Source organism: Carlito syrichta, unplaced genomic scaffold (assembly GCF_000164805.1).
Source record: "Carlito syrichta isolate Samal-C Ts95f unplaced genomic scaffold, Tarsius_syrichta-2.0.1 Scaffold309717, whole genome shotgun sequence".
Lineage (NCBI taxonomy): Eukaryota > Metazoa > Chordata > Mammalia > Primates > Tarsiidae > Carlito > Carlito syrichta.
The window spans coordinates 149713-164176 of NW_007253813.1; the positions used below are offsets into that span (position 1 = coordinate 149713).

The window sequence follows — 14464 nt, forward strand, 5'->3', positions numbered from 1 at the left end:
GGGGGGGGGGGGGGTGATGACGACGGCCTGGAACGGCCAGGAGACCCCGGGGAGAGCGGAGGTCTCCCAGCTCTTCTCCCATCCTCCCGGTGTGTGAGCGACAGTTTGGTGGCACCATGGCTGCCTCGTGGTTGTGTCGCCACTTGCTCCTCCTGGTGCCAGATCTCAGCCAGACACACCAGGGCCTGGAGAGGGCCAACCTCTCTGTGGACGAGCTGCATTTGGCTCAGAAGCAAGAGGGACAGTGCCTGGTCTGCTGGCCGCTGTGAGGGGAGGGAGCCCTGGGGCCACCAAGGCACCACCTGTCCCTCCCACATCAGCGGTGAGCGGGACAGGAAGCCACAGTGGGCGAAACGTCCTGTTCCCTCTGTTTCTCCTCTTTTTTTGTTGAAAAAGCAGGATTTATTGACAGGACAGATAAGTTTCCACAGTGGGAGGGGACCCAAGGAGGTTGCCATGTTTCTCCATTTTTAAGCCTTCCCGGTGCCAAGCCTTTTAGTCCCCTGTAGAAGACCTGGGGAATGTGGAGGCCTTAGGCCAAGGTGAACCGATGGTCAGAAGAGTCCTGGGCACACACAGGTGAAGACCAGCCGCCTAACCCCACTCTGACTCTGTCCAGCATGTCCCTGGAGGGCTTCCTGGTCCGAGCTGGAAACGCAAGGGCTGTGTGTGGCTGTTTCCAGTGCTGGGAATGACCACACGGCCCCAGGCAACCCCAGGGGATTCTGTCTGTTCACCCTTGGCCGTTTTGAGTCTGTGAATTCTGTGGGTCTCTCATACTGGGGGTTGGCGTGGGGGGATACAGAGAGCAGGCAACTGTCCTCTCCGCTCCTCCCCCGGCATGGCTCTGTGTTGCTCTCAGAGCCCTCCTCTGCGGTGACACCCGGTATCTCATGATCAGAGGCTGCTTCCAGGGTGTTGATGTACAACCATGGCTCACTATCGGGATGAGCTCACCTCGGGTGCCCCAGCAGCTGGCAAGAGTGTCTGGATTCAGCGGGAAAGTTCTACTTTCAGCCCACACCAGGCAGGGCATGTGGGGCGTGAGGCGCAGGTGGGACCAGCAGAGGCCTCAGGGCCTGGAGGGCTTCTTTGCTCCAGCCCTCTTCCTCAGACCTCTGCCTCTTCAAGGGCCTCCTAACCCCAATGCTCTGAGTTTTCCCTTCCCTCTCCCGCAGCTCGGCTTGCAAAAAGCCCTGTGATCACTGGTCTACACCATTTCCCCCAGGGCTCTCTCAGCCTCATCTCCCCCTCCAAGGGGGGTTGGCAGGGCTGGGGCCGATACCCTCCATCCCCCCAGCTCTGGGTCTCTGCGAGGCAAGTGGGAAGCGTGCTGGGTTGTGAGGTGGTGGCAGAGGGCGTGAGGGGAGGCTTGTTGTGTCCCAGGGCTCCAGGCTGTCTCTTAAGCAGCCACACCACGAGAGAGGATTTCAGAGGTGTTGGGAAAGCTTTCTTCCTGGTCCCCTGGAATTTTGTCATGTGGGGGCCACTCAGGCCAGAGCCTGGGAAGAGTCACATTACCCTTGGGGCCTTGTAGAGCCCCAGGACTCCTAAGCAGAAAGGGAGGTTTCTAGGGGTTTGTGAACTCAGATCTTCATACAGGATGGAGTGGGGGCGTGGGGGAAAGGGAGGTGGGCATCTTGGAGGCACATACGTGACAGCGGGGCAGTGACAGCTGCCATGGAACTAAGTGGCCCAGGGGACAGCGGCCGTCGGGCAGATCCACTCTCATCAGGGCACACCTCAGATGGCAGAACATTCTCTTCCTGCCTCTGCCCTGCTCCTGCCCTCTGTCTATGGACTCCCTATGGCTTCCTGCACTTCTCTGTCTCTTTGTGTTTCTACTGTTCTTCCCCCACTGTCTTTATTCCTGTTTCGTCTACCTACGAACCGAGCTCTGGCTTGCTGCCTGTGGCTAGTCATACAGGTGTCCCTCTCTTTTTAAAATCAAGTGTGCGGGATGTAATTTTTAAAAGCAGTCATCCCAGGCTGGGCACAGTGGCTCGAGCCTGTCATCCCGGCACTTTGGGAGGCTGAGGCGAGAGGATTGCATGAGCCCATGGGTTCGAGACCAGCCTGGGCAACTTGGTAAGACCCCGTCTCTGCAATAAATCAAACAATTAGCTGGGTGTGCTGGCGTGTGCCTGTAGTTCCAGCGACTTGGAAGGCTGAGGCAGAAGGATCGCCTGAGCCCAGCAGGTGGAGACTGCAGTGGCTGTGAGTGTGCTACTGCACTCCAGCCTGGGTGACAGAGTGAGACTCCAACTCAGAAAAATGAAAATAAAAAGCAGTCATCTGCCAGGCTCGGTGGCTCAGCCTGTAATCCCAGTATTTTGGGAGGCTGAGGCTAGTGGATTGCCTAAGCCCGCGGGTTCGAGACCAGCCCAGGCAACTTGGTGAGACCTCGTCTCTACAATAAACCAAAAATTAGCTGGACGTTGTGGTGCGCACCTGTAGTTCCAGCTATTGGAAGGCTGAGGCAGAAGGATCTCCAGAACCCAGCAGGTCAAGGCTGTGGTGGCTGGGAGCGTGCCACTGCACTCCATTCTGGGTGACAAAGTGAGACTCCAACTCTAAAAAAAACTAAAAACAAAAAGCAGTCATCCCTTTTGCCCTCTCTCTGAGAAAGAGTGAGGGGTAGAGGGAGAGAAAGAAGGAGAGAGGGAAAGAGGGAGGGAGGGAGAAAAGGAGGGAGACAGAGGAGAGGAAGAGAGAGAGAGAATATTGCATTTTACCAATTATGGCCCCTGGGCAGTATCTTTCCCCTGACCCCAGCAGGAGGGGCTGTCTGAGGCTCGGAGCGTGGGAAGTGGGTGAGCGTGTGTGTATCTGTGTGTGCGCATGAACGTCTATGTGGAGGGTTGTGTGCGTGGGTGTGAGTTTCAGCCCCGTAGACCCTTCCCTAACAGAATGTTCTTTTCTCTCTCCTCGGTGGCTGTTGGGGACGTGGATGTAAGTGTTCCAACCGGGCATGCTGTTCTGCAAACACGTTCGCTGCCTTCCAGGCGTGCTTCCGCTCACGTGTGCTGTGTGGGGTGTTTGCTAACCCGGGGGGGTTCTTCTGCGCTGCGGGGGTGGGGCGGCCTGGGCCCCATGCAGGCGGCTCTGTGCAGGCGTTTGAAGGGCTTAGAGACCCAGCCAGCTTCTCCCTCCCTGCCCTCCCCATAGAGAAGCGGTGGAACCTGAAGCCCAGGCTGCTGTGGCCCTGCCGCGTTTGCTAAGACAGGATTGTCAGCCGGGCCTCACACCCATGCCCCTGCTGTGGAAGACCAGGTGCCCTTTCTTCAAGGCCGTCCAGCTTTGGGCATCATGGCCGTGGCTGCCATCACCTGAGTGATGCGAGTTGTGACCATGACCTTGGGTGGGAGACCCTCCCATTGTCTCGGGAGCCATCCGAGTAATAAGATGTGGACAGCAGCATCCTTCAGGCCTGTGGCCAGGGGCAAGGACCTGTTGGGTCCTCTTCTTTTTAGATCTGCAGGGACAAGGACATTGAGGGACTTTCTGCTTCACTCCTCACACTCATCCTTGTCCTGCTGTTCCTCTCGTGGGCCTGTGTTCTGTGGCGGTCGTTTCTCTACTTATACTCTACTTGTATCTCTCCCCGATCCTGAAAGGAGTTAAGTCTGCTTGTGGAAATATATATGATCTATCAAATCAAAGTAAGAAAAATAAGCCAGGTGCAGTGGCTTGTGCCTGTAATCCTAGCACTTTGGGAGACCGAGATGAGAGGATTGCTTGAACCCAGGAGTTCAAGACCAGCCTGGGCAATCTAGTGAGACCCTGTCTCTACAAAAAAAACCAGAAAAATTAGCTGGGTATGGTGGTGCACGCCTATAGTCTCAGCTACTCAGGAGGCTGAGGCAAGAGGAACACTTAAGCCCAGGAGTTCGAAGCTGCAGTGAGCTGTGGTCACACCATTGCACTCCAACTTGGGCAACAGAGCCAGACCCTGCTTCTAAAAAAAGAAAAAAAAATGTGAGGGAAAGGGAGTAGACAGGTAAGATGAAGTCAGGGCAGAGGAGAAAATTTTAAATGCATGCCATCCAAGGTGTAGACCAAAGCCAGAGATCCTGGACTTCCTTGAAACCACAGCAAAGAGGAAAATACAGTTAGTTAAGAGACTCACGTCCACAACGCAACAGCCAACTAGCAACTTGGAGGCTCAGTTTGTCCTCATCTTTATTCTCTTGGGTCCTGAGAGTGAGGTGAATGTCACAGATGACGCTCTTGGCAGAAATGCTCCGTGGACACAGTGCCCTGGAGGACTTGTCTGTGTTTAGGAGGTTCTCTTTGCAGCTTCTGCCTGAGGCTGCTTCTGGCTCTGAGCCGTCTACACTGGTCTCTTTTTCTTCTAACCTCCGCTGAGCCGAGCACTTGTTTCTGTTTCTGCCTGGGTATCTGGGTTCCCGTTGGCCCATCACTCCAGTGGGCCAAAGAGTCAATTCTCTACCTCCAGTCCTTGCTCAAGGATTCAGAGGAATTTTTGTTTCGGTCCTGAGGCAGTGGTGATGATGATTCTGGTCATGTGTGAGTCCCTTGCTCAGCCTTGGTGAATCCAGACTGGGTGAGTAGGCTGGGGTGTTAGATGCCCAAGGTTCTTGCAAGAACTCTGGCGCTGTCTGAAGTTTACAGTGATCAATACAAGGAGAGCCCTGGATCTGAATTTAGAGGGAACAGCATGTGCAGAGACATAGGCTCGAACCAGCACCCAGCCCACTTCCAGAACATGGAACCTGCCAGGGTGGAGCTGGCTAGGCTGCTTCTGTAGTTTTTACCTTGGTCTGAGGGCCTTTGTCTTTTTCCTCCCTCCCATCAGGTAGGAGACATGTGTGTCCAGAAGGAATTTCCTTGTTGATAGATGTCAAACGCTGGCTTGGGCCGAGAGCTGAGCTCTCCGGGGTGATTCCAGGATTCCACGTAGGTTAACCAACAAGTGGCCAGTGTGCACCCAGCTCCGGCTCAGGAGTTCCGAAGGAGTGAGAGCAGATCAGCCATGGCACCACAACCTTAGGACCCATTCTGTTGGGCTGAGGCCATGAGCCGGACAGGAGAACCAGTGCCCCAGGCGCCAGCCGTGTGGTGCAGACTCCAAGCACTGTTGGATCCCAGAGTGGAGAGCCAGGGAGGGCCGTTGTGTTCAAGGAGGGCTCTGCTGCCCTTTGTGTTCAACAGGGGCCCAAGGGTGCAGCTGATTGGACAGAGGAGGGGCACAGAGAACAACCTCAACCCAGAGTAAACAGGCTGGCAGAGGGGAGCCAGAGGGAAGAGGATGGATGGATGGATGGATGGGTGGATAGATAGATAGATATATAGATAGAGAGATAAGATGGATGGGCAGATAGATGGGTAGATAGATGAGAGAGAGAGATGATAGATAAATGATAGATGATAGAAAGGAAGAAAGGATGGACAGTTGGGCAGATAGATGATAGAAATATGATAGATAAATGATATATAGATAGATGATAGAAAGGAAAGAAGGATGGACAGGTAGATGGGTAGATAGATGAGAGAGATGGGCAGATAGTTGAATAGAGAGATTGAGAGAGACAGAGGCCGGGCATGGTGGCTCACACCTGTAATACTAGCATGTTGGAAGGCCAAGGTGAGAGGATTGCCTGAGCCCAGGAGTTTGAGAGCAGCCTGGGCTACTTGGCGAAACCCCGTCTCTACAATAAATTAAAAATTAGCCAGCTACTTGGAAGGCTGAGACGGAAGAATCATCTGAGCCCAGCAGGTCAAGGCTGCGGTGGCCGTGAGTGCTACTACACTCCAGCCTGGGCGACAGAGTGAGACTCCAATTCAAAAAAGAGAGAGAGAATGAGCGGATCACGCCCAGCCTACAATTCAGCTTTGAGCCTTGATTAAGGCGGCTGTGCACTCTTGCTGCCTCCTGCTGGCGGCTGGGGAGCACAGCAGCAGTAATGGTAAAGCTGCTTGCTCAAGGTCAGGTTCAGTGGTCAGACTCACTCCTGGGGCTGCCATAGTCTAGGGAGTCCTCTGGGGATGTCGGAAGCACATGTGGTGGCAGAACGTGTCCTTTGGAGCAGTGACAGGGTATCCCAGGAAGACCTCCACTTTCTGTCTGCAGACCCCAGGGCGGTGGGACCCGATGACTTGGGCCCCTGGCTCTGCATCCCGTGATTCTAGGTAAAAACAACATAGGAAGCACAGATGGCTGTGTGTGTGGATGTCGGATAAGCCAGGTACAGGCAGAAGATGTTTTCCGTGTGGATGAAGATAGAACCACCTAGCGAGGGGACGTGCGATCTGTGTTATCATTTCACATTTTAAAAATACTGTGCATTCAGTGAGAGGAATTAATTCTGGAGCTTTTCCATGAGTTTATTCAAAGCAGGCTAAAACAAGAATCTTCCTGTCATCTTTTTGGCAGCGGCGACTATTATATTCCCCTCTTCCATTAGATTCCTCTACTTCTCAAGGACGAGGCCTTTGAAATGGAAAAACAAACCTACATAGCTTTGCTTAAGGTTATCCCTTAAGACTTCCTGGCATCTCACATCCTGTCTTCGGAAGCGTGCTTGGCGCTGAATATACAAGTGTAATTCACCGTCAGCACTGCTTGTATGTATAATATAGAAACTGCTTCCGGCTGGGCGTGGGGGCTCGTGCCTGTAATCTCAGTGCTTTGAGAAGCTGAGGCGGGAGGACTGCTTGAGCCTAGGAGTTCGAGACCAGCCTGAACAACATAGTGAGACCTTGTCTCTACCAAAAAAAAAAAAAGAATAGAAAACTTAGCCAGGCATGGTGGTGCGTGCCTGTACTGTAGTCCCAGTGACTCAGGAGGCTGAGGTGGGAGGATCACCTGAGCCCAGAGGTCAAAGCTGTGGTGAGCTATGACCATCGTGCCATTGCACTCCAGCCTGGGTGACGGAGTGAGACCCCAACTCAAAAAAAGAAAAGAAAATGTGCCTCCCCCCCAAAAAAACACTGGTGTTGTCCTCTTGCGAAGATTCTCTCTGGTGTAGAGTCACAGGTCTAAGCGACAGGGTCTGATGTGTCTCAGTGACGGCAGCTTCTCCCCGGGAAGTGGTGCCCCCACCACCCTAGGGAGCTTTCCGTGACATTCTGAGCCTGTGGTGGTTTCTGTGCTCAGGGCCTGGTGGGTCTCATCCCTGCGCTGTCACCATCCCAGATCCCCTGCAGGGAGGCCCCAGACGGCGGTGCTTCCTCAGACCCAGGAGTCTTAGCTGTCTAACAGGCCTGGCTTGTCGTGCTGTGAACCTAACCCCGCCCTTCCTTGCACCTGTCTACACTGACCCCCCTCACACTTTGTCTCCTGTGTAGATTGTAAATGGACATTAAGTGGTTGAGGGAGATGTGAGTGAGGGTGGTGTGAAGGCGTGGGAGTGCCCCCAGGTCCGACACCCGCTGGCGTTTTCTGACGAGGAGGAGGAAGACCTGCTGGATTTCATGTACAAGTATAAGGCGCCTCGAAGGACGGATTTGCCCCTGGAGGTACATGGTATCTGGGACTGTGGGTTGGAGCATGTGTTTGCCCAAGGGCTCTGCCTGGGAGATTGGGGGTTCCTGAGAGCAGCGTCTCTTGGGGCACCGAGCACCTCCTGAGTGCCTGGGGTTGAAAAATGTCCCGCCATCAGACAGGCAGGGTGAGCCACTACTTGAAGCATCTGGCTACTTGCCCAGTGGGGGGTAAAGACGCTACCAATTTTATTTACAAATAGGAGAGGTGGCATCTAGGGCTTTGTTGTTGCTTGTTGTTATTTTCAAATATTTTTTTAACATTATTATAAAGATGTGGGGTACAATTCAGGGTTAGGTATATAAACATTAATCATGCAGATATCCTTGTTGATGAGGTATGCCCCTCCCTCCCCCTATTTTCAAATATTAACCGCTACCAATCTAAGATGATGTACAAGCGAAAAGCAACCTAAATTAGTGTTTTTGGGGAGAAAAACTTCAGAATGTGTCATCTGACCAGTATTTATGAATAAGGCCTGCTCACCACTGTGTCTGCAAGACACAGCGTAGTGCCTGGTACCAAGTGGCTGTTCATAAAATGCCAAAGGGGCACGGCCCTTTAAAGTTGCCCTGGACACTACACTGGGCATACATAGGATTGTCGGTTGTAGGATGGGGATGGGGTTTTGGTAGCAGCCTGGAGCCTTGGGGGCCTTGCTCTGTGACACAGGTAGGGAGTCACCCATCACGGGTGCAGGCACAGGGCCAGGAGAATCAGGGGACCTCAGAGTCATCCTCTCTGCCCCCTAAGGTCTCTCCCCTTCCCCGTCTGCCAAGTACCGTGGCTAGAGAGTACACCTGAGGCAAGCCGGGAGGGCCCTGTCCACAGAGTAGAGACCCTTGTGAGACTCAGATGAGGGTGTGCGTTGAAATGCTCCCCACCGCAAGCACAGTGGTCAAGTGTTTCTAGTCACATCAGGACAGTAGTTATGACTGCCCCTGTGTGCGGGAGCTCGCCAGACTCCTTTCCAAAGTGAGGCATGCATGGGGGGTCGATTTTGTAGTTGGTGAGTTTGGGAAAAGTTTATTCTGAGTTTGGTCACTCTGGAGGCATCTGGTCTGGGCATAACGGTGTGGGCAATCTCATGATGTCAAGAGAAGTCCAGCCTAAAATGTCCCAGGGCCAAGGGTTTGCGCTGCTTTGATTGTTTTTCACTACTTTACTGTCTCCTCTGAGAGGCAGCTTACTAAAAAGGTAGTTGTACGCTGCCTTTTCAACCTATGTGTGGAGGAGGCTGGTGAACATTTCCTAGTAGCATAGCTGGGACGTGGGGGTCCGGTGAGAGGGCCTGAGCTTTGTTCTGGCTCTTTCCCTCCCTGTGCCTGCCCAGCACCCAGCCAGTGATGGGGAAGTTCCCAGTCTGATGGGAGGCCAGGGAACACAGAGTCCTCTGTTTTGGGCCATGTTCGAAGCAAGAGAAGGGCTCAGAACATCTCTGCAGAGGTGACTTTTTTTTGAGCTGAGTCCCTGGGAGGACCAGAAACATGCAAGATAAGGGAGGAGGGAAGGGCCTTGGGTCAGAAGAAGTAGGCGTGTGGAAGGACACTGTAGAGATCATTGTCTGTACACACAGGGAAGTGACAGAGGCAGGGTTGAGGGCCAGTTGGGGCCAGTTGTCTGAATCTCCTCGGGTGCCATGACAAACAAACAAAACGTTCCCTTTTCTTCAGTGTCATGGTAACTCCTGTGATCTCATAGCCCACAGGAGGGGTCCCTTGAAAGCCAGGTGTGGGAGCATGGGCTGGAACCCTCATACAGTTTGAGCATCCTAATCCGAAAAACCCAAACTTTCGGAGTGCCGACACGATGCTCAAAGGAAATGCTCGCAGGAGCATCCTGGATTTCAGGTTTTCAGATCAGGGATGCTCAGTGGGTATGTACATGCGAATCTTCCAAAATCTGAAAGTGTCTGAAATGCGAAACGTTTCATCCCAAGCGTTTCGGGTAAGGAATACCAACCTGGACCTAAAGGTGGTGTTTGCCTTTGGGGTGTGGTTTGCTGTGCGCTCGAGGGTTTCACATCCAGGAAGGGGACTGGAAACTTGGTGATGGAGATCTGAAGCACGCACCAGGACATCAGGCCAGTTCCCAAAGGAAATTACAGGAACAAAAAGGACGAGATAGGAGGCGTTCCTCTCTGCTGAGTCATTTGTTCAGCTCATTTCTGAGGCAGAAACAAGCAAGATGTGTCATTCTGCACAGCCTTGGGACATGTGGAAGGGTGCCGTCTGCCTTTTCAACGGGCCCAGCTTCACAGGGGTGTGTGGGGCGCAACTTGGGTGCTTGACTCCGTTGTACAGCCCCAGCCAGCTGCCTCCCACATGGGTGCACTGGGCCAGAGGAGCTGGGCGTGTCCACACGATCCTTCCTGGTGCTGCCCTCCAAAGACTCCACACGCATGCCACATTGAGGGATGCTTTTCTTTCTGCTTTCTCTGCCAGGCACCGCCTAGAACCCTTCGCTCTCGCTTCAGGAAGAAAAGTACCTCATCCTCGGCCACTGAAACCACGTGAGTGAGATGAACCAAACAGCACCGGATCCACAGAATGTTCCTCCTCTGCCTTAAAGAGCTACTCACTAACAACATGGAAATCGGCAGGCTGGGCGTGCTGCGTGTGCAGCTCTACAGACATGGCCTTTTCTCTCTCCCCTCTTCCACTCCTGTGGATTTTTTTTGTGTTTGTTTGTTTTCTCTTTTCTTTATTTTGCTGGGGAGAGGTTAAAGGGAAAGGTAGTAGGGTGGGGTGACCTGTAAGTCTTCTGAGGTTAGTATTTTCCACCATGGGATCGTCGTTGTAGACAGCAGTGTGTTTTGAGGAATACAAGAATCACCCCTATGCTGCTGAGATGTACATTTGTAATTTATCTGTTGCATACTTAGTTTTTAGTCCTGTAAATGCAAACGAAGCAATTTTTAAAAACGTTTTTGTTCTTGGTACTAATACTTTGAACTAGGATGTATATATTTATGGCTTTTGGCTACCTAGAATGGATTTGCAAGGGCTGCCAGAGGTTCGGATATGTAAGAAAACCACAAAAACAGAAATACAGAAAAATATTTTGATTCTAGAGAATGTCTCAGATGTGTTTAAAGCTTCCAAATACAACTCCCGTGAAATAGCCTTTTCTCTGCAGGAAGATGGTCCGTATTCTTCAGACAGTTGTTTGGTCAAAAGACCAGAGAAGTTAGGAATGAAGAGAGACAATTGAGAGAAGTGTTATGAGAAGTTAGTGGAACATCGTAGGGAAAGGGAAGAGCCAAAGGAAGCTTATCTCCTTCCTGGATTCAGGATTGGAACTCCTGAATCCTGCGGGATTTAACATCTCCTTAGGCAGATGGCTCGCCCTTGGCCAAACTTCTTGAGGTTGGGACTTGCAGAGCTGTTGGGAGGAATCATTCTGTGCTTGGCGAGTGACTCTTTTTCCTTTATAGTGACCAGTGCTGCAACTAATTTCTCCAGGTAGAGGAGCCCACACTCCGAGCACCTTGTTGTAGAGAACACTGAGCAAAAACAAACAAAAACCCTGAGAACTATGCTGTTTCAGATATGCTATAAAATGCATCTGAGACACCTGTGTAACAATAAAAGCGATGGGTTCTAGAATGGTTTTCGAGGTTGAGACCTTTGTGAATGAGACTTGCTGTCAACTCCAAGACTCGCTCACACCTCCTGCTCCCTTCCTGGCCTGTGCAGAATGTGAACATGAGTGGATTCCTGCTCACAGGCACTGGGTCTTATCGGATGTCTTCCTCAAGCCCGAACTGCTTAGTGGCGAATAAAGCACTATCTGAGGGGATTCACTACTTAGACTGAGAATTGCACTTGAAAAGTATCTGGCCGGGTGTGGTGGCTCATGCCTGTAATCCCAGCACTTTGGGAGGTGGAGGGGAGAGAATTGCCTGAGCCCAGCCTGGGCAACTTGGCGAGACCTCATCTCTACAATAAACAAATTAAAAAAATTAGCCGGGCGTGGTGGCACATGCCTGTAGCTCCAGCTGCTTGGAAGGCTGAGGCAGAAGATCGCCTGAGCCCAGCAGGTCGATGCTGCAGTAGCCGTGAGAGAGTCACTGCACTCCAGCCTGGGTCAGAGTGAGACTTCGATTCAAAAAAAAAAAAAGGATCTGGTTTAAAGGTACAGTGGTCTGAGGTGACTCCTCTCCCCTCTGAGAGCTGAGTTAAAACATAAGAATAGTGTATTTGTGCTTAGAGTTGATGTTTTCTTTCGGTGTAATGCATGCAGTGGTCACAACCCAGTTACTCATAATATTCGGATTGTGTTTGTTTGTAGGTAGGCCCAGGAGACTAGAGAACTAGTGTTAGATACCACATAGAATTTACCGTCAACCAACTATAAACAAGCCCGATTAAAAACTGTTCCATTACTGAATGGACATACACACACACACACACACACACACACACACCACACACACCAGTGGACATACACACACACACACATATACACACACACACACACACACACACACCACACACACCAGTGGCCTTTGCTGAGGACACATTAGCGGGATCTTGGCCACCTCAGAAAGGGTCGTATTTGAAGTTGATTGTTGCCAGGTATACGTGTCGAAATCCCTTCTTCCCAGTGGTTTTGTAATTTACAAAAGGATACAGGAAAATAAAAAAGCAAGTCTGTGGCTCAGAGGGCAAATCCAGGCTGTCTACTCATTGTCTGTGCCTCACCCCCACCTGCACCTGCTAGGGAAGAGAGAAACTCTTGTCTTCAAGTTCACTAAATAGTTCCAGACAGAGGAACAATACTGTGTACTCTTTAAAATGCATTTACCTGTTAGGTGGAAGCACCCAGAATGATCAGAAACAAGTGCAAGAAAGCTTACGCAGCTTCTTAGCAACTTTTCGGTTTTTGCCAAAACAAGAAATGCCTTTAGCAGCAGAGTTTAAAATCCTATTGTGAACAAACTATATTTTCACCATTTTGCAATGGAAAGTTGTAACAAGTATAGGCTATCAAGTTTGCACTCAACTATGCCAAAAAAAGTTTGAAGCACTCTACTCTCAGACGTGCTGTATTGCTTCTCATTCAAATTTAAAATATAAAGGTATCCAAACTGCTGTCTTAATGCACATGTAACTATTATTCCTTCAAGTGTTGATCAGGGAGTTGGTTTCTCTCTTAAGGACGCTCACTGTACAACCAAGAGCAGCTGTCATATCTCTGGTGAAATGTGTTTACTTCTCTGACAAGCTGTATATTTGTGTATGGACTGACATAAAATGTGAATGCCTGTAAGTGTACACGTAGTGGTGTGGTGTGCTGTCTAGAGGATTCAACTGAATGTTTCTCATTTGCTGACTTATAGACACGGGCTGTTTACAAAATACTAGCTCAAAAGACTGTAATTCTCATGTCATAACTTTTAGTTCATTGCCACCAAGCACCTGTTCTGTTTCTGAGGAGATGAGACGTGGTCTTGTGCTTATACACTGGCGAGTTGAGTCCTCACCCCCCTGGCTTTGTGTGAAGCTTGCTCACTCCACTGGCCTTTGAGATGTGTGTTCTTTGTGATAAACTGTCCCGTGTTTGTGATAAGAACGCTTGTCAACCACGACCATTATGGAGCCTTCCTGGTCTTCACCTGGCACGGTGTTGGAAATGGCAAAGCAGCACACACTCCAAGAGCTGACATTCTGGATTGTAACTGTGCACATTTCCTCTGGGTGATTTCCGTAGTCCCTATAGAACGATCTGTAGTAAAACAGTACACTGGACTGTGCATCAGAGGGATGTAAAATTACAGTATTCCAAAGGTTGAAGTTCTGCTGATTTGTTATAATGCCTGATATACATCTTGAATAAAGTCTTAACATTTTTCTTTTAAAAAAAAAACTGTAAAGTTGGGCTTATAGCGAAAGAGAAAATGCTTTTTTAAAAATATGGAAGGTAGCAAAGACAGGAGGCTGAGTGCTCAGCCACTAACTGGCCTGCTGACGGGCCCCATGCCTGCTGCTGCGTGCGATTGTTGGGAGGAAAAAAATGAAACGTGTTTGGAAAATCAGATCATCACACTTTAACCTGAAAGTATCACTGTTTGTTTTTAAACATCATCACTGGAAACCAGGTAGCTGTGAAAATAGAGTGGGCCATTGGTGGGCAGTTTTAATTCTGCAAGCAGACCTCTGGCCTGTCATTTGAATCCTCGGAGCACGACTTCATCTACAAGTGGGGGAGTTCCTGTGCAAATCAGAACAGGGTGGTGCATGTGCAGGCCCACTGCGGGTGGAAGGGAAGCCCTTGAGCTCGTTGCAGCCCTCGCCTTGAACATCTGAACAGGTTCACTCAAGCTTCGCCGGGTGGTCACAAAGACTGGGAAGCTCAGACACAGGTCCGTTTCCTTGGCTTTCACAGTCCTATATTCTGCATGTTTGACACAAGGAGTGCAAAATAAGGCAGTAGCAGGAAAAGAAGCAGATTCAGAGGAATGGGAGCAGGACGAGATGGAAAGAAAGGCTGGAAATCCATTCATTTACTCATGTACTGAGCCAGGTCCAGTGTCAACAGAACTGAGACGAACCAAGTTAAGAGTTGACAAAGAACAGGAAGGCAAAGTTATAAAAATTAAGAGCTGAACTGGCGTACTGTTTTGAAGAAGTATTTAGTATATATATAGTGCTAGGTGAGTCACTTATTGGTTCAGATATGAATTTTCATATTAGAAGACTGAGGGAAACACACAGGTTTAGATTGAGAAGTTAGATTGGCATTCTGGGGCTTAGTAGCTGCCCTTCCAGGTAACTTATTTAACTCTCTCTAAGCTTCAGTTTCCTCAAATCTAAACCAGGGATAAACAACTTTTTACAAGATTGACATGAGGATGAACAGTTTTATAGGTATGTGCCCAGTTTTGTAGATAAGTCAAATATATTCTTGAACAAATAAGCTACACGTAAACGTTGTCATTGGATATGTACCTGA

At 50.4% G+C, this 14464-nt stretch overlaps 1 protein-coding gene across 1 annotated transcript in view; it reads left to right on the forward strand.

Moving 5' to 3' along the window:
• Positions 1–10305, forward strand: part of REEP1 (receptor accessory protein 1) — a 74002-nt gene extending 63697 nt beyond the window's left edge. The window contains exon 9 of the mRNA XM_021717368.1: positions 9952–10305. Within this exon, the coding sequence (XP_021573043.1) occupies positions 9952–9962 (11 nt within the window). The 3' untranslated portion in view covers positions 9963–10305. The remainder of the gene's footprint in view (positions 1–9951) is intronic.
• Positions 10306–14464: the final 4159 nt, after the last annotated feature.